Genomic DNA, 21,043 nt, shown 5'->3' with positions numbered 1-21,043 from the left:
ATAAACCCATTCATTTAACTCGAATGAATACGAATTCACGTGATAATGATTTTTTATCGTTAGACAAAATTTTTAAAATGATGTCAAGCCCAGTGGGGCTAAATGGATCAGTTTGTTTCTTAATTTTGTGTTAAACCACCGGAACTGGCCTTATCCTCTCTGAAAACAATTTATCTTATCATCTGACACTGGAAAATTCCCCAGTGTCCAATGACGTCATCCCTCTTCCCCTCCAGTGTCTCATTTGTCAGATATTCATGGAAATTGGAGAGAGGCTGAGTTATTTTCCATCAGTTAATCCCACTCGGTCGTCGAGATTGCAGTAATTGGAGTTCAATCACGTAACTCAGAAGGCAGGGGGTGGGGGTGGGGAGGGGATTTTTTTTTCACCAGTCAGAAAAGGTTGAGAAGTCTAATGCAAATTGAAAATGCCCTTGCAGTGCAATGGAGCGTGAAATTTTATATCTTGGAAGGTCAGCCTTGGACACAAACCACGGGGTGGGATAGAGAGCTAGGTCGATATTTCTAACTGGATGAAAATTGTTGTAAATAGGGGTGAAAGAAATCTATTACGTCAATTTGGGTCAACCACGCTGATTATCTCCCAGATGAGGCTGAAATTACTCCTCGATATGAAGTTAAAGAGAAATGAGGGGAAAGGGATGAATTTTTATGCAGGAAGAAAGAAAAGGGTGAAAAGTATCTTAAAAAACAAACCTTAAAAATGACAATGAGTACTGTAATTGAGTAGTGGGTATTTTTTTGGGTAAATATTGATGAAGATTCATAGGAAAAGTATTTTTTTTGTCACATAACAAATACCACTCGAGTTACTGGAGTTTTTATCAAACAATCGACAAGTTTCAGTGAACAATGCAGTAATTTTTCCTGGAAGGTCAAAATGAAAATCGATTACCAAATCATTAAGTAGTTTTTAGTGTAATTTTATTTCTTATCTAGTTCAGAAATCAATTGATTATTCGAATATTTTGGTGCATTTTCTGTCGAACTCGCAATTAAATTTTACGTTTATGCAAAAATTCCAGTAAAATTAAGTAGATTGTTTCAGAAAAGTAGTAAAATCCATCATTTTTTCTCTGAATTTCACACAAAAAACACTACAAAAACACATTCTCTACACGATTACCTATATTTTATTGTAATTTTTGTCGTACGTTTCTGTATGCGTGGGCTGTGGAATTCTCACATGACTCTAATCATACGGGCTTTTGAGGTGCGATCGATCGTCCAAAGTCTCCCATGAAAAAGCGACTGGCTTGACCTTCGTCACTTGACAAAGTTTCAACTGGAAGGAGAGACTGGGAGGGAAAAAACTAGGAGCGAACGATGAAAGTTGGGCTTTGTATCTTTTGGAGCGGGAAAAAAATTTATAAAAAGTTTGATGGAGTTGAATGGAAAATGGAAGGGGCAAAAATTACCTCGGGTGTCACGATTCGTTGTTTTTTTTAACGCTCGTAGGAGATATTGTGGACGAAAAAAGAAAATTATGAAATTCGTGAAACATTTTATTGGGTTATGAAAGATTCTTTTGTGAAAGCTATTTCATCTATATTCAATCAAAAAGTTGAATGAGAAAATGAACCTCGAAAATCAATCAAATTTATTTCATAATCAATTTCTCAACTGAAAGATCATAATTATTTACAAATGAAAATTCAATAACACAAATGCATTCTCCTATTTGATAATTCCTTATATTCTTACAATAAATCTACAAATCTTGTTTTAGATTAATGAAAAACATGACAATTTATGATGGAAGCCCCCCTCCCCTTCATTATTTAATCAAAAGTAATGAAGGGGGGGCTTCATTACTTTTATATTAAAAATACTAATGAAAATATTGGCACCGATGAATTTCAATCTAAATAAAATTTCCTCTGAAAAAAAATGCAAGCACTTCATCCATTGAATAACTCAATGATTCATTCAATAAATAAACAAACTCTACTCCACGTTAATATAAGAAAAAATCGATTATCGTAGAATTTCCCTTGTTAGATTTTATTAAACTGAACAATCGACATTCAGAAACTATTCCAAAACTATTCTCACAATTCAAATCATAAATATCACCTCCCATGCACCTTGTCAAGGTCACAATGATCGAGCAAATATGGTTACCAAGTGTTCCGTCCACATACATGGGCCACATGTATTATGTACTTGGGAAGTACATCGAGGAGAGTCTGTGACCGACCCCTACTGTTGTATTCAGCACAGTGGCGGATATGGAATGATAGGGGAGGGAATGACGGAGGGGGAAGTTGCGAGACAAAAACAGCTGGAGAAAGAGACAGAGTTGTCCCTCCACCGTAATACAGGCGATGGCTGATCGATCGAATTGAGAAGAGGGGAATTTGCCACGCACTTCTGCATTGCTACCAAGTAGAAAACCCTGTCATTGGTTACGACGCGTTTAATATTATTGCTCGTCAGGTTGTTGATATTCAACTTTCAGAAATATTCGTCAATGGATATATTAAACTGGCGAACGATGGATTTTTATGACAAACAAATCTTTCCTTAGTTATTTTTTCATTTTGTTGTAAACTGGGTACATTTGTCGTGAACTATTAATAATTATACTTTATTTATTATACTTCATTTGTCTGAAGTAATTTTTATATGTTTATAATAGAGTCAATTTTTCGTAACGACTGAGTTATGTGAAATTTCATAGCTTTTTGAGGGATGAATCAGTGGATGTCTTAATTATTTCAGGGGTTGATAACCTCGCGAAGGGAAATATCTGGGTTCGTGGTTTTTGAGAAGAGAATTTGGACACTCATGAACAGGTCTTGCCTCAACACAAGTCAGAAAATTCCCCATCAAAATGAGTCTGTCATGAGAATTTAATTTCTTCACTGAAACTACTTCAAGAAATTTCATTTTCCCTCATTAATTTATCCAACATCTTGACAAATACGGTACCAAAACGATTCGCATTTTTCCCGTTCATCTCCCCTTCCGGTCATAAATAGATGTTCAATATACACTAAAAATGATAAATTCTCCCACTGTTCCCAGATTTATTTGGAATCCGTGTCACATTCTCCACAACTCATCGAAAAAACTTTTATCAGTATCTCCGGTCTTCCTCGAAATCGCGAAAAAACTTTATATACCCCGAAGGTCAAGAAACATCTGTTGTTCCCCCTTTCCCACGAATATCGCAGATCAAAGTGGTGGGTGGATAGATGTGGGCGACATAAAGAGGCATAATTTTCTTTGAACAGGAGAAAAACTCCCTCCCACCCCCTCAGGGGTAAAACTTTTTCACCGCAAATAGAAAAGGAACTCGACGTGCAATTGAAGTGAGAAAAAAAAAATTCTCAGTAACACCCCGAGGGGATTGTGGTGAATTTGTGAGCTATTGTTGCACGTAATGATTTTCCACCGTCTCCTCTTTCATCCTAGCCCCGTCACCAGCAGCACCAGTGTGAAACTCAATTTTTTTTTTCCCCCTGTCCATTTAAACTCTCCCCGTGCTGTCAAGCCAACGCATCATGTTTTTAAATCGAAAAAATCCCGATGGAGTCCAGAAATAATGTTAAAACTCATTTTAAGGTATATTTTTTTATTCAAAATAGCAGGTGATGAATTAACGGGAGTTTCACACTGATGACGTGAAAGATATAAAGGACTTTGTTCCCAGTTTTCAACAAGAATGAAAAAAAAAAATGAAAATAAAAAAAAAACACAATTTACGTCGGGGCGGGTTAATTGAGTGCCCCATTTGCGCCTCAATTTTTTACCTCTCATCGAGCGTTCTCGTAAAACTAATCCCCGAGGCTAGGTACACACGAGAAAGCGCCATATTCGCCTGTATCCTTCCGAGTAGAATCTGAAAAAAAAATCCATTCCCGGGAAAAAAAAACGCAAAAAAAAAAACCAACAGCTCGACGCTGTCCACACGGTTTAATCCTATTTCGCATACACGAGGACCTCTCCCCAAGCGAGGTGGGGGAGGTTATGCAAAAAGTTATTTACTCTGTTGGAGCGTTGAAATGGTCTCTGAAAAGTCTTACGACAGGATGAGGATGTGGGGGGTAAAATGTTGATGGAAACAGAGCACAGGAGGGAAGAAAGAAAATCCAAAGCCGACAGTTGGGAGTTTTACGTAGATCTTCTTTGCTAAATACGCTACCCCATCTGTGTTCCATTTTACGAGTTGTGGCACTAGACCACGTGAAAACTGCCGCATGAATGTTGGATATCGTAAAAATTTTGAGGGCATAAAAAAAAAAGCTCGGAAACGAGAACGATAAAGTGCTGGAGTTACTGAGAAAGCTCTGACAATGCAGTCCATTCATTGAATTGACTGACCTCCCCAACCCTCTTTCATCATTTATACCTCTGTAAAATATTAAATTTCGATTTTCCTTCACATTGCCACTCCTCCTCCCCCCCTTCACTGCCAAATAAAAAGTAACATCGATACAGAAATGAGAGCTATGGATCAAGTCGTGGGAATAAAGTACCTCGTTCCCCCCTTTCATCGTTTCTCCAGGGGGAAAAAAATAGTTGAGTGAAAAAAAAATAAAGATTGCCCTGCAATTCGGTAACTGGGGTGGAATGGATGCCGATGCTCAAGGTATTTCCGCAGTTGTCGAGTAGTTGGTGAAAACTCAGGTAACTGAAAGATCTCAAGTATTCAACTCTTGCACCAAGAGAAAAGAGTGAAAAGACAACTTACAGCGAAAACGTAGGATGTTTCGTCACTTCCCTATATTTTCTCGTCTCACTCCACTTTTATCGTTGGTAAAAAAAAAATCAACAACAACAACAACGAGATGGTGAAAAAAGAAATTGCAAGAACACTCAAGTTTATGAGTATTCCAATGTACTTGAGAAACCAAAAGAATGGGATGAGTAAAACTTGTCAGGTGAGAGCGGAATTTTCAGTGGAAAAAAAAAATTTTTCAACTGTTGGATTAAAAGAATGCAAATGGAAAGAATAATCCAAACTTTTTTTTTTCTCCTCACCTCAATCTCCAACTTCTTCGAAGCCATCCAATTTCCTCCTACCAAGTCTTGAAGTGAAGAAATCCAGTGTAAGTTTGCCTCTATCTTGCGCTTGCATCGTTGAATTCCTGCACGAAGGTCGAGGTTTGGCTGAATGTTGCACTGTAAGTTGAATAAACATGCAGAAGCGTCTCTCCTCGCTATTCCTGAAGGATTCAACATCCTTTGTCTTTTCCTCCCGCTGTCGAGAGAAAAAAAAAATTGCGAACGAGAGAGAAGGGGAAGGAAAAAAATATTAACGATCTCCAGTCATGTCACTGCCACCGTAAATTCACTCGGGTAACAGAAGACGCGAATGCGGGTGTACGTAGAAACTTGGGGTAAGGGAAAAAATCATCATGATGGGGTGACAGGGAGAGAGGGGAGGGCAAATGGGAGAGCGATAACCTTCGGTACTTGTGACCTTGGTCTTTCTCTTCTGCCAACATAGCCCCTCGTGTGTTTGGCCTGTCTTTCGTAGCAGGATGTGCTGGGTTGCTCGAGTGAAACGTAACCAAGGGGACCGAGAGAGCTATTTAATTAAAGGGTCGAGTGTATGCGGGAGGATACATATGTATGTCGTGTGGTAATTGTCCTTGGAGGACACAATGTCAGTCCTATGGATTCTCACTGATATTTTACACATTCTATGAACGAGCTTGGACGTGATAAGATATCGGCATTTTTCTGATGACTTGGATTTTTAGGCAAAACTGAATATACGATTTTCTGTATTAATTTTGATCATAATTTTTTTTTTTCATAGAGCTGCAATTTTTTTATTGTAAAGGTTCATCAACCGCCACACACTCAGACATTTTAATTAAACGAGACCGAACGATGTAATCATAACAATCAGGATTGAAAATTTCAAAATTAATGACTAGATCAATCATAACGCATTCAGGTCCATACGATATGAATAATAGAATAATTTTGGACGAATTGACGTAAAAGACAGTTATCAACAATTATATTCACTCGCACATGGGATTAAATTTTAGGATTTTATCGATGCAAAATATTTGTTCCGCACTTAATTTCCTGGGAAAAAAATGACAGACGAAAAATACCACAAATAATAATTAATTATTTCATACTTACCAGATTAATTCTTGAAACAACGTTCTAATCTACTATTTGTTATTGTTACAGGGATGCCGGTTGACTGAAGATGGCCTCCCCGACACCCTCGTTGGAATCACGCGCAAATTCCCTCGGCTCCCTGGTATCACTGTCCCCGCTAACAGTTAGCGGGAGTTCACCACCAGCAAGTGATTCTGCTATCTGCGACGTTGACAGTTGCGATATTTGCCTTGACTCGGGTAAACCGGGTGACGGTACCTGTCACTGTCGTGTTGGACGTGGTGTAAGGTGCACAGGTTGTAAATCAACAGAATCAGACGCTGTGGCACGTTGCTTCGACTGTGCCAATTTTCTCTGTCCAAATTGCGTTATGGCACATCAATTTATGCACTGCTTTGAGGGACACAGAGTCCTAAATCTTGGTGATTCTAAGATGGAATCAAGCACTGAATCACGAACAAATCTTGTGATAAGCGGTGGTAATGGTACAAACGGTGAGAAAGCATTATTCTGTCCACGTCACAAGTCAGAATTACTGAAATATTTCTGTCGTACTTGTACAGTACCAGTGTGCAAGGAATGTACAATAACAGATCATCCTGGCTCACTTCACGATTGCGTTCACATCTCAGAAGTTGGACCACAACAATTGGAGTCAGTTGCAAGAGCTGTTGCTGATTGTCGAGCCAAAGCTGCTGATGTTAGAGCCGCTGTTAAAGCCGCTGATCATGGTGCTGCAAGACTTCAAGTGCAGTATCACAAAGCACAGAATGAGATTAACGATACATTTCAATTCTACCGTTCGATGCTGGAGGAACGTAAGCAGGACATTCTCAAAGAGCTTGAATCTGTTTTCTCCGCAAAACAGATATCTCTGGGCGTTGTAACGCAAAAAGCCAATGAAATGGCTGACAAGATTCAACAGACTTGTGACTTTGTTGAAAAATTAACCAAGTATACAACCATAACTGAAGTACTGATGGTGAAAAAATTACTTGACTCGAAGCTTCAGATACTTCTCAATTACACACCTGACATTTCCACGCAATCAGCTGATCTTGAATTTGTCAGTAATTATCAGGCTATTCAGGTCGGTGTTAGAAACACATTTGGATATATTCGAAGTAGCACAGAGAGTAATAGCGTTGGACCGAGTAAACAACCACCAATAGCAAGACCAACGGCATTATCAAGTGGTGGAAATAGTAGCAATGCAAGCAGTGGGCCTGGTAGTGCTGGCTCATTGGGTGGTCTACTACTTGACAGACCCTACAGCAATGGCCTTGTATCAAATTCAACTTGTGCATCAACATCACCACCATCATTCGAGAGTAACGTTATATCAAAACGTTTTAGCTCTGTTAACAGTCTTGGTCCATTTTCAACAACAATAAGTGATCTCAATCTCAATGGTATGAATAATCCATATGAGAAATGGAGCAATGGTGGTAGTGATACGTACGCTGTAACCACAAATGATCATTTCTCAATGACAACGACAAATGGACCAACCGACTCCGTCCTCGATCTTACGTCAAAGCTCATGTCGGCCGCTGCTATCTTTCCACCAAAATCACAGATTAAACGACAAAAGATGATCTATCACTGTAAATTCGGTGAATTTGGAGTTATGGAGGGACAATTTACTGAACCATCGGGAGTTGCTGTCAATGCACAAAATATCATTGTCGCTGATACAAATAATCACAGAATTCAGATATTCGATAAAGAGGGACGTTTTAAATTTCAATTTGGGGAATGTGGTAAACGCGATGGACAATTACTGTATCCAAATCGTGTTGCTGCTGTACGTCCATCCGGTGATATTATTGTTACCGAACGATCACCAACACATCAAATACAAATCTACAATCAGTATGGACAATTTGTACGTAAATTTGGTGCCAATATACTCCAACATCCACGTGGTGTTACTGTTGATTCGAAGGGACGTATTGTTGTGGTTGAGTGTAAAGTTATGAGAGTTATAATATTCGATCAAGCTGGCAATGTACTCCAAAAATTTGGCTGCTCAAAGCATCTTGAATTTCCAAATGGTGTTGTTGTTAATGACAAACAGGAGATATTCATCAGTGACAATCGTGCACACTGTGTCAAAGTATTTAATTACGAGGGTGCTTATCTACGCCAAATTGGTGGTGAGGGTATAACAAATTATCCAATTGGCGTTGGTATTAATGCCGCTGGTGAAATACTTATTGCTGATAATCACAATAATTTCAATCTAACGATATTTACACAAGAGGGACAACTTGTATCAGCACTCGAGAGTAAAGTCAAGCATGCACAGTGCTTTGATGTTGCACTTATGGATGATGGATCTGTTGTACTTGCCAGCAAGGATTATCGTCTTTATATATATCGTTATGTACAAGTACCACCAATTGGCATGTAGAGCCGTGGATGATGGGCGCAGGCTCATCGTGAGTCAACGTACAAGGCAAAGTTACAATACTTCAAATCAATAAGCGAAAACGTTGACGATAATTCAACAAGACATAAGTGTGATAAATATAAATCACATGTTCATCGTAATTTACCAACGATCTCATCGGCTAATGGTAGACGTTCACAGTCTAGCTGTAACATCGATAATCATCAGGCATATGCTGATAATAAAATGACGCGCGCCGCCAGGGATACTCGTCAAGACGCCTCATCCACGCTGTGAATTTTTTGCCAGTCAACTTATCTGTTTTTTTTTACGTTCGTTTCTTTTGTAATTTTTTTAGTTTTCTCTTCTAACTTGAGGGGACTGAGAATGAGTAATTCCCTGACACACGCACAAAAAAGAATGTGAAGGTTTAAATTAAAAAAAAAAATACGATAGGAGAGGCGGACTCGGAGACACAAACAAAAAGAAAAAAAAAATGAAAAAAAACCGAGACAATGAATGAAAAACACGTACACACGCGCGAAAACTTACTTGTTAATGTTGTTATAACTGAAAATACTGTTGTTGTTGTTTAGTTGTAGAGCTCGCCGCCGCTAGTCACTATTTTCCCCCCGAATTCTTACCGTGTTATTGCCCCTTTATCCCTCAACCCCTAGCCACTCCTCCCTCCGTTTTTATCCAACTCGATTATTCCAGGGATTTTCAATTCAGTCTCCCACTGAAAAACCGTCTGGTAGCGGTATTTTTCTTTTTAATTTTCGGCATTACGAGAATCTACATATTTCGAGAGTCTCTGGAAACGACAAAATGTTTATCCAATATTATTTTTTACTGTCATTAATCACCGGTAAACTGTCGTAGCGTGCTCCCATACTCCTCCTCCCCATTTCACCACTCCACTTATTATTTTCTCTCTCATCCCCCACCGTAATATTTTCCCTCACCTCGAGAGCCCTCGTGAAAACACTGTCCAGCCACGTTTGCGTTATAATCCCCACTGTTTTCTCGATATAACCACTCGTAATTTTCTCGTGTGCGCAGAGTGGGTCGAGGAGAGGATGAAGATGAAAGAAAAAAAAAAACACCTTCCATTCACATTTTTTTTGCAGTCCTCAACCCCTATTTTTGAATTTTTCATTTTTTTAATCTAACTCTCCTTTCGAAGGACGAGCACAAACGAAAAACAAGGGCCTGAAACCCTTGACCCATCCAGATTTACGTTGTTTTCATTATAATGCTCATCGTCTTGTCACGAGTTCCTAAGACGCGCGTCAATCGTTGGATAGTCATCGATTTATTATTTTTCATTGAATTATTTTCGTCCAGCGAGCGACGAAGGCTGATCGTTGATTTGATTTAGTTGATTATTCAATTCCTTGGATATATGATTAGTTGTTTATTGATAATATTATTCGATCATTATTTTTTAATGTGTTATACCTCGGACGAGAGAGCGCCCTCGGATTGCGGATGCACAACCCTCGTTTGCTGAGACTTGTAATATCTCATATATTTTTTTTCTTTTTAATATTGCATTTAGGTAGTAAAGACGAGATGGATAGTGTCCAGTCAACAAAATAGTAGTTTTTTTCTCTTCTGTATTTCAACTATTATCTCTTTTGTAAGTTTCACTTTAGTCTTCAATGCACAAGTCCCACGTGACTATAATTTTTTTTTTCAGTTTTTTTTCAAGTCACGTGGGAGCCAAAGGGAGACGATTTGGCTGAGTTTGAGTAGTTTTTCATTTAAAATTGACCAAAAATTGTTTTCTGATTGACAAACTTCTCCTGATGCCTCTTCAGTACTCCTTATCGTGTGCTTAATTATTTTTTTACTACCCTCCCAGCGGCGATGAATAGCCGTTTGTTTGATTGTTTTACTTTCTTCACGATGTAGTGGAAAGGGTGGGGCAGAATGGGCACCTCAGATTTTTTATTTTCAACGTCCAAAGGGTGGAAATAAATTGATCGACTGAACGATCAACTGCAAGATTTTGTTTTTTGAATGACTTTTGGAAGTGCCCGTATTGCCCCTCCCTCCCCCTTGACCTGTATTGTAGTTAGTAGATCGTAGTGGAGTTGAGATGAACTGTGAAACGATTAAGTAACATATAAGAAATTCTCCAATTATTTTTCTCTCCCTGTTATCAATTGTATTATTACTCCTTGCCCGTCAATTATCATTCAATGTGACTGCTGACCACTATTCGTATTTAGAATGACATTTTTTTAATTATTTCATTATGAATTTTGTTTTGTTCGATTGATTTTTTTTAGTATACATTACGATTTAACTTGTCTAAGACACCGATTCAGGAATGAAACAGTATGTGTTGAGGATATAGATAATAAAAGAAATAGGACTTTGGATGAGTGAAATGTTAGGTAGTATTTTTCAATTTCTCACGCAATTTTTTTTCTCTCAAAATAATTGAACGACAAATAAAAATGATGAAGAAATAGTATTAATATATTTTGTTGGATGAGTCGAGTGATGTGAGCGACAAGAATATGGTATGAAAGTTTTTTTTTTTGGGTTTGTTTAGACTTCATGCATGTTTAAAACAATTTACAATCATTAATTATTGTGTATTTTTTTTATTGTATTAGTATTATTAATTATTGTATTATTTTATTAATTCCACGATCAATTGTGTCACTGCCCCAAAAATTATTGGTGTATTTCATGGAAATTTGAGGAATGGAGTAAATTTAGCTGATGAAAATGTTGAAAGATTCTCGGTTCAATCGATAAGACTGTCGAGGCTAGCTGGCAGAAACAGTGATGAAAAAAATAGGCCTTTTATTTGCTATTTTCACCCAAATCTTTATTCCCTGAATTCAACAGTTTTATTTGAAAGGAGAGGGGGAAATCGATGCCGACTATCAAAGATAAAAGTTGAAAGAGCTCTCTTTATTTTTGTAATTTTGAGTAAAGTATGGCAATGTTTTTTTTCGTCAGCCAAGATTATTTCCCATTTTTTTTTCAATCCCGAGAGTCCCGAGTCGACATGCGACCTCGATTCAGGACGCTCGAGTGAGTGAGTCAGACGACCGGAAAATTTCAAATCTCTTTTTCCTCGAGTCCCTTCGGAGGGCTCTGATTTTTTTCCAATACTCTATTCACAAGTGATGAGTTTCTGTTCATTGTACAAATCTCAGTTTCAACCATTGGTGAAGAATGAGTAATTAAATTTTCAAAATTTCATGTACTTACTAAATGAAGTAAAATCTGATTTGTATAAAGGCTTTTTCGAGTGAACATTGCTCAGCCCAGGTACAGTGACACCATTTTGTACATAAATTATTAAATGAAATACTCGAATTTACGTTAATTATCATTAAATCAATAATTTTTATCTCACGCGTGTGTGTTGTGTGCATATGAGTTTAATTTCTTTATTTTCACTCCATGACCTCAAATTATTGATTAAAAAAAGAAAAATGATTAAATTTCTGATTATCAGTCGATTACGATTATTACTGTATTAGTTAATTGCACCAAAGTGGCGTTGAACAAGGATTAAAGATAATTCGGTAATTTATTTATTCAGCGGTTAAGTAATTAATGAAAAATTATGTTTTACTGGTGTTTTGAGTTCATGAAAGTGAGTAATTCGTGGGATAAGTAATTGATAGTGAATTATTAAAACAATATTTGTCAATATTTTCAAATTTACTTTAAGGAATAATTCAGGAGGGGAGGGAATCGCTTGGGAGTCTGTCAATTCGTTCCTATTCCAATTAAAATTCCTACTGATAATGGAATGAAACATTTTATTCCTCTATTTTAGTTTTTATACTCGATGAACGATGTCGGACTGCCCTCAGCTCTTTCTTCCCTCCCAACAAACGTGATTTTTCTTTTTCGTTAATAAAGTAAATAAAATAAATGTAGAGAAGGAATTCACCATCAATTACGAGCAATTATTAAATTCAATGTAACAATTGTTAGTGAAATTTCTCGACGCCAGCTAGCCATCGAGACCTCAGCCCGTGACTAGAATGGGTTGACTATAGACAAAAGACAAACAACAAAATACAAGAAAATTAAGATAACTTTTCGATAATTAAATCATCAAAATCAGAAATTATTAGCGTTGTTCAGTAATATAAATGGAAAAAAATTGAAAAAAAAAAGACAAAACAACGAAAACCTCTCTCAACTTCTTTTTTTGTACGGTTTGTTATGTTATTATTTTTAATGGATACAACCGAATTGTTCTTAATTTAAAAATGTAAATCGTATTTTTGTTTGTTTCTTTTTTTAGTTATTTTTTTGTTGTAAAATGCTTTTTAATAATATTTTCAGTTCATATTACCTGGCCTTGTGTTTTTTTTTCCACTCTACTAGCATTGTTTTTTCATCGTGATTGTCTCTTTCATTTTCCTTTGATGAACCACTCCTCCCGCACTCTATTTCCAACTTTCCAATCATTTTTAAATCCTGTGAGAGTTCATGCTCAGGTGGAAAATATCGATGAGGACTCGTGTTTCCATGAATTTAACGCAATTTGAAGAACCTTGGAAAAGTTGAAGGTTTTTTTTTCATTCGCCAGTTTTTATTTCATTCACTTGAACCCTTTTATGTTCAATACATTCCACATGCGATTCGATTTTTTCTTGCAACTTGTGATTTCCTGTACATTCCATCTACCTTTGATTTTCCACATATAGTATTACTGTATCTAGTCATTGCATTTTCCGCCTTTGAGGGAGCTTGCTCGAGGTTTCATGAATGCTGTGTGAACATTCCGACGTATTTTTTATTATTTACAAGTAAGTAATGAGTAGAATTTTTTTCAACCCTCTATTTTTAGATTATTTATGTACTCCTTTTTAATTTACTTTTTTCCAGCGTGAGCTACGCGGAGAGAAATATTCGTTAAAAATTACGGAACTATTCACGTGCTTTGTAAACGAGTGGAATTTTTAGATAATTTTTGTGGGAATAGATGAGAATAATTCTGAAACTGTCAGGACCCTTTCTGTATAAAAGCACGAAGACAGGAAATTTTTCTGAACCAGTGAAATTTAACAAAAAAATTCAGATTTATTGTGACTGCGAATACAAAAATTATTGAAAGCTCAATCATTTCTACGGAACTGGGGCATTGTTTTTACGTTCCGGGGTATGTTAATTTTCACCGACGGATGGCCTATCCCCATATCGCAGCTGATCTCAACCCCAGTCTCGTTGAAAGGGTGAACTCATGACTCATTTTTACGGAACTCTACGTTAAGGTTACGTGACGGAAACGTAAAATTTCAGTTCTGACTCATTATTTTCGTTGGTATTGACTTCGCTCACCGACGACGTTGGTAAATGTAATTTTGACGTTTCTTTTTTGGTACTTTTTATCGAATATATCTCTCTGTGTATCCAGTCCAATAAGTTTTGAGGAACAGAGTTTCCTTTTCATTATCAATAAGGTAATAATTCTGCGTTACATTTCCTTTGATTATTGATGAGCGAACCAAGAGAATTATTTCAGTAAATAACATCGTATGCGCTCATTAAATTTTTGATGGACTTGTGCCGATGAATAAAATGCATGTGAGGTATAAGTTCTCCCCCGAGGTATAAATTTCAACCCTAGGTTGGTCATCCTATCACAGGAACATCGCAGGCTCATCAGAAAGTTTTTTAAAAATTTGACTTTTCCATTTCGAGGGCCTAGGAACCTTTGGTGGTTGAAGAACAAAATTATTTTTAAGAACTGCCGAAGAAAATAAACTATTTCGGGAGTGGAATTATTTTTATATTTATTTAAATCTCAAGTATGACTTACTTAGCCTTTTTTCATTATTATTATTAGACTAAGGGCGGAATTATTCTTTCTCGTGCTAAATCAAATCGAATTCTGATTTGCGTCAAAAAAATATGGCTGAGAAATTTTTGTTTCACCGCCTAATATCAACGATACAAAAATTTTGGAACTAAAAAATGAATTCTATTCACTATCGTTTAGTTTTACTATTATCTATAACGATTTTCTGTTGCATTCACAATTGCATCACAGTCTACAAAATATACAATGCAACAAACGAATTAAAAAAATTATTTTCCTCTACTGATTAACCGACGAAAAATTCTTTGAACGATTACAACTCATGACTCTGTTAAATAAAAACAATCTCCCCCCAACAAATTTTTTTCCCTATCTGCAAGTGATTAGAATGCACGTAAGTCTTTGCCGAGGTATAAAACTCCCTTAAAAAAGTCATAAACAATGTGAAAGATCCCAACGATGCACGCACATCCCCATATTTTAAACCATCAAAAACTGGTGATTTATTTTTTCTCATTCGCACACACGAGAGAAACGAGAAATGTTTTTCCTGAAAAATACCGGTGGAAAACATGTAAAAATAAAACGCATACCAACGGTGGAAAAAAAAATGGTGACTGGACAAACTCCGAGTGTTGGGGGTAGAGTTGTGTAAAAAACAAAAAGCACTGCTAACCCCCGCGAGGGCTGCCGTACACACTCGTTGCAATCATAAAATTTTGACGATCTTCACTCGCTGTGGATTTCTCGTTAGAGAATACACCATAAAATACCGAACAACGAACAAAAGCCACAGCCCACAAGCACAAACATGAAATAAATTTCAAATGAAAATTAGGAAGAAAAAATCCGAGTTAATTACTCTCAGTGCTTGCGAGTGTGTACAGGCCTGGAAAATACCCGAAAACTCAGGATCTGAGAGTAAAAATTTCCCCAAAAAAAAAACCAAAGGAAAAATAAAATCCCATCGAGGACAAATTGGCGGCGATTTGAGGGTGTTTTTGACTATAACTCATACTATGATTAAAAAAAACTATTGTATTCTGGCGCTCGGCAAAATGAAAAAAAAAATGAATTACTGGTTATAACGACGTTTTTTAGGTATTAGCGTTCGAATAGATGACATATATATTTTTGTACGTTCGCATGTGTATGTACCGAGGACGCCGTGAATTGCAACGATATGTTTAATGGATTTTATCGTAAACGTATGAAAATATCGTCCTCACGACGATCGAACAAGAAACAAATCCAAATGACGAATAAAAAAAAAATTTTTAAATTGCGTGTAAGAGATAAAACTGATGTTTGATGAGCTTGAATAAGCGGCGCGCGGCGACTCTTTGATAATTGAATACACTCTTCCCGGGCCCAAGTACTGTTACATTATTTGAGAGAATGTCAAAAGGAAAAAAAAAGAGAAAACACAAAAGGCAAAAAAAAAACAGGAGAATTAAAATCGAAAAAAAGCGAAAAGTTTTGATAAACGAGGGGTTAAAAGTTGGACAACTATTTTTAAATTGTAACGCTCCATATTGTTGCATGCCTAGTTATCGTATAGACTTAAAAAAATTAAAAAAAATACCTTCTAAAAACCACTGGTACTTAATCCTATTGATTGGAGTAATAATACTGATCTAATTATTTCGCTTGTAGTGCGAGTGATCGTTTACCTAGTACCTAAGTGGAATACATATTAATGTGCGTAGTATATATACTATATCCAGGTATATATGGTATATATATTATAAGTGAATTGAACTTGTATAAAATTGTCGATTGACGATACGAGAGGGCGAAAAAGCCTCTTGTCATTGCAAAACTACTTGGGGTTGTGTCGACGATAGCTCTCAGCCACTGAAAAAAAAAAATCCGCCAAATTTTAATATCCCGAGCTTGCACAAATGTCATTTCTACCCCAGAACTGGCGAGAGACACCACGGGGATTCATCGAATTTTATCAGTGACCTCGATGCAGCCCCCAGAGGTCCACCGATTCAATTATTCTTGTATCAGAAAAATCACACGAACAAAATCACAGTTTTGACGAATACCAATCAACACTAATCGTGTTTTGATAACGTAAATGCGTCCACAAAAGTTAATGAAAGAAATTTTAAAAAAACGTAACACTCATGCCCACCGCCCTATTCCCATCCCTCTGGCACAACAGAATAAAAAAAAATTCAAACTAAAAATTAAAAAAAAAAAATACATATTGAATGTATATTTAAGAAACGCATGCTTTAATCTTCGGTAAGACTGAAAAATCAAAGAGTAATAAAAACTAGAGGGACATTTTCATCAGCCAACGCATAATTATTCTGTACAATGCTTAACCAACAATCAATCAAACAGAGAATTAAAATGAAAAAAAAATTTAATAGTTAAAAAATAATGGCTGATTATGCCACTGAGAGGATTAGTGAGGGGCTTGGTATTGAGATAAAGTGATATCCAATTGACTTGTTTAACATAAAATGTTAAAAGTCATTATCAATGTTTACATGCTGGTGTGTGATGATGCCCCGATTGACAATTTCATTGATTTTTATGGTTAAATTACTAACGGGTGTGTAGCCCCCCTCCCTCATCCTCCCTCTCCCATCCCACCCTCAGCCCCTGAATCGATAAGTGTTTAGATTTACGAATAATTTTTAGGTTAGGCTTTGTTTCGACGACTACGTGAGTCATTGAATAATTACTGGTGATAAACACCAACTGTAAACCTAACCTAATCGATAAGGGAAAGAAACAAAAGCCTCCAGTATTCCAATTGTCTGTGTAATCGTGTTAGCTGAGCGTATCATTACTTCATTCAATTAATTATCATTACCCATCTCCCCCCCCCCCAGAACCCACCCATCCCCCCGCCCCCTTCCAAATGACGAAAGGAGAGAATAACGCATTATATTTGAAGAGAGTGATGAGATAAATGATGAAAATAATCATTGAGTAATTTTTAGAGAGTTAAAGTATTAAGTTAATGTTTAAGTAAAGTTAAATGAGGAATAAAAAAAATACATAAATGAAAATAAAAAAAAGAATATTGAAAGTAAGGTTGTAGTATAACGTAAGTTCGAGTGTTTTTGCGTCGGCCATTTTGATGATGTCGCACGCCGACATCTTGTTATTACATTGTAAGCGCATTTAACTTGTAAACGATTGAATGTCTAGTCATGGCCTCTTGAAGTAACATATTAATTATTAATAATAACAAAAAAAAAGATGAATGAAAAAAAAGATAAAAAAAAATATTAAAAAAAAACATACCTTTGCTACTTTGTATTTGCGTCTAAATAATGGAATGAATCATTCGTTCTATTGTGTAGGGAGTTAAGGAGGGTATAATGATAAAAAAAAATGAATCAGGTATCGGCGTGAGGTCATCCCAATGATTAGTTATTAGTTATCGATGAATTATTATTGACATAGGAATGAGACGAGGGAAAAACGAATTTTGAATGAGGAAAAAAAAACAAATTTATATATTTATTACTATTATTGCCTTTCTTAAATTGCCATGATTATTACTGAAAAATATCACTATTATATTATTATTGATATTGTAATTTTTTTTTATTGAAACTAAAAATGGAGACAGTGGGAAAAAACCGCTAAATATCACTGTGAAGTATTTATTATTTGTCGCGATTGATTATTGAATTATTGTGAATGATTATTACCAATTTTATCAGTGGCACGAAAGTCGATATTATTGAACATTATTTAAATTTAAAAAAAAAACACTATTTATTATACTCAGCACGTCATTACCAGTCATGCAATTATTTATTAAGTTATTTATCAATTGCTTCTATGATCATTATAATCTGTAAAAGATGAAAACCTTACTCATATCCAAACTATTAATAAAACAAGGATATATATACACAAGTATATATTATTGATATTGTGTATAAATATTAAGAGTGTTGAATCGCAAGGTAAAAATCAACAATTAATTATTCAGATCGGATGATTTAAAAATTCATGAAAAATGATATGAAAAGTGAGGCTGCGTTGTTTGACCATTTTTGAATAGTTAGGGGTTGTCCGGGAATCCCCTGGCAGCAAATCACAATGTGGAAATGCCAATGATTGATGGGTAGGGGTGTCAGGGGATCCTGGACGTTTGGATTGAGATATATGTATTTTTTTAAATTTTGAAAAGATGAAAAAAAAAACGGTGAAAAATAACAAAAAAATGAAAAATGAATAAAAGACAATTTGAATTAAATAAACCTGGGAACAGAACTATTTGTAGGTTATCTAATGTATTTACCGTGTACCGACGCCACTGTTTCAGCGCGATAGAACGTTGTGCTCGAGGATATGAAGTAAAAATCATGGGGTTTGAAAAACAAATGTGAATGTCGTAATAAAGTGAATATGTGTTGAAAATAATATAAAAAAAACCAGAGGAAATGGCTGATGTGCGGGAGGAGGTGAAAAATAACGAGAGAAGGCGGCACTGGGAGAGATAAGGAGTGAAATAAGACCATACAGAGATGAAAAAAATGGATACGACCCTGGGAGGTTCGGTTAAATCGCCCGGGGACAGGGATAAAAAGAGATGAAAGGGGAGGAATGAGAATATATATATTAAAAAAAAAATGGGAGATGAAGTTTTTAAGGGCGCGCGGGGGTGGGCGAGACAGACAACTGGAGACAGAAATTATTATTTCATGAATAATGCGGAGTGAAATGACAATTTTTTTCCATTCAACGATTATTTCGTATTAATTTATTAATTTACTTCGACGATTGATGGTGGGGAGGGGTCACCCCCACCTCACGTGACTCATAAATTTCTCTCTCTATTCTGCCCACGAGGAGGAGGAAAAAAAAGTGGAAAATAAATAAGTTACGACTTGAGTGTGGAAAAATACTGTAATGGAGGTAATGATGGTGGGATGGAACCGGGGGCTGGATAAACTGTACCTATATTTCGTGATACAATAAATGATTGATAATGCAAAAGTGAAGAGTGCAAGATGCAAATGTATACCGAGTGAAAAAATAAATGAAAAAAAAACCGTTGTTGTTGATTAATTGAAGTGAATAAAAAAGGGCTGATATCCAATAGATTTTTCCGTGTTATATTGTATAGTGTTGTTGTACTCGTTATATATTAGCATTTGTGAGAGCCGTTCTGAGGGGGAAACCAAGGGTGAATGAGAGAGAGAAATTTTTCGTCGATGATAAATGGAAAAATTGACATTTTACCGCCAGTACAGCACGGAAAAACGCAAACGCAATTCACGATTTACTCATTTTCTTTTTCATCGTCGTTAATTACGAAGAAGTAAACGTAAAGTGGAGAAAATATCGGCGATATTTTCACCCGTAAAATGCGCTATTTACGTTTAAGTTTTTCTGTGCAATCAATCGAAATAGTTTAATCTGTATTTTCAGTGTGAAATTAAATGAGGAAATTCCGACGAACACGTGAATCCAATTAATCACACGAATTGGTTTCTTCATTTTATTCTGCAAATGAATAACCGATTATTTTTTATGACTGATTATCTCAAGAGCACGACGTGTCGCGTATTAAAAAAAATGATTAAGTATATTCATGTCAATTACTCCAGGGAACATCCACAGTATCAAAGAACCATTGAATTGCCGACGGTAGTTTTATGCCATAAATTCGCGATTCTTTTGTTAACGCTTTTCAAAAAAATAAAAAAATACCTAAAAAAAAATGAAAACGCTCCTCTTGTAACAATTTCCTTCCAGCACCATTTTCACATTTAACCCAAAGACACAAACAAAATGTTAGAGACGGGGGTGGAATTTGAAGAAAAAAAAAATAGAAGAAAACGAAGAAAATGCGCTGCCACTTTCTCCGGGAGAATGTTCGTCACGTTTTTGTCGTGTTTTTTTGCTGGAAGTGCATTTCCTGCAACGACTTTGACTGAAGTCATGGAAATCCCGGGTTGGGGGGAGGGGGAGCAAGTGGAAAAGTGCAGTTTGAATCAGACATTGTCGTTTGGTTTACCAGTGACACAAACTCAAATGATAAATTCATGTGAAATGAGAGAAAAAGGAGACGACATATGTGAATTTTGATTAATGGAGTCTAACAAAATGGCGACTCGGTGAATAATCGTCCGACGCGGAAGGATCAAACGATGGAAAATCATTGAGAATAACAATTTATCGATTGTAAACGTAAGAATTATTGTACTGTATTATCTAGAGTGTTTGTACGTATTTTTTCATTGACTGCGTTTTGCTCATGTTGGTAACAAATTAACGGAGGTTACGCGTTTGTTGAATTGAATGTTGGGGAAAGGGGAGGGAGGGGGGCGTGCAGGACAGATTGCTTTCTCCTTGATTTTGGGGATTTTTTTCACGGTTTTTTCACGGTTGATATGCGACGTTGTGATACGGGAAGGGGTTTGTTTACGTTCAGCTGGGGATGGGGCTGTTGCGGGAGTTTTTTTTGGTGGATGGAATTGCTTGATGGGGATTATTGAGTGAGGGAAAATGATGGGATACGGCTTTTTCACTTGTAAAACCGGTGAGAGGTGGCAAGTTTGAGTGAAGTGGTGAAACGAGAAAAGTTAACACATGTTCAGCATTGGTTTTTGATAAGTATTTTGAAATCTAGAGGAGATGGAAAAATTTTTGTGTTAACTTTATTGTAGAACTTACTTTTTTCTGTAAAAAAGGTCATTATAAAAATTGCGCCATTTCTCGTAATTTTTGGG

The 21,043-nt window shown here is 36.3% G+C and overlaps 1 protein-coding gene across 2 annotated transcripts in view; it reads left to right on the top strand.

Annotated features, from left to right (window-relative positions):
• The window catches only part of LOC135163980 (brain tumor protein), a 67,953-nt gene extending 49,008 nt beyond the window's left edge, over positions 1 to 18,945 (top strand). For both annotated transcript variants that reach the window (XM_064123888.1, XM_064123887.1), the window contains one exon: positions 6,184 to 18,945. In XM_064123888.1, coding sequence (XP_063979958.1) covers positions 6,203 to 8,530 — 2,328 coding nt within the window. In that variant the 5' untranslated portion in view covers positions 6,184 to 6,202 and the 3' untranslated portion in view covers positions 8,531 to 18,945. The remainder of the gene's footprint in view (positions 1 to 6,183) is intronic.
• Positions 18,946 to 21,043: the final 2,098 nt, after the last annotated feature.

This window comes from Diachasmimorpha longicaudata, chromosome 6 (genome assembly GCF_034640455.1).
Source record: "Diachasmimorpha longicaudata isolate KC_UGA_2023 chromosome 6, iyDiaLong2, whole genome shotgun sequence".
In the NCBI taxonomy this organism is placed as follows: domain Eukaryota; kingdom Metazoa; phylum Arthropoda; class Insecta; order Hymenoptera; family Braconidae; genus Diachasmimorpha; species Diachasmimorpha longicaudata.
This window is presented reverse-complemented; position numbering and strand designations above follow the sequence as displayed.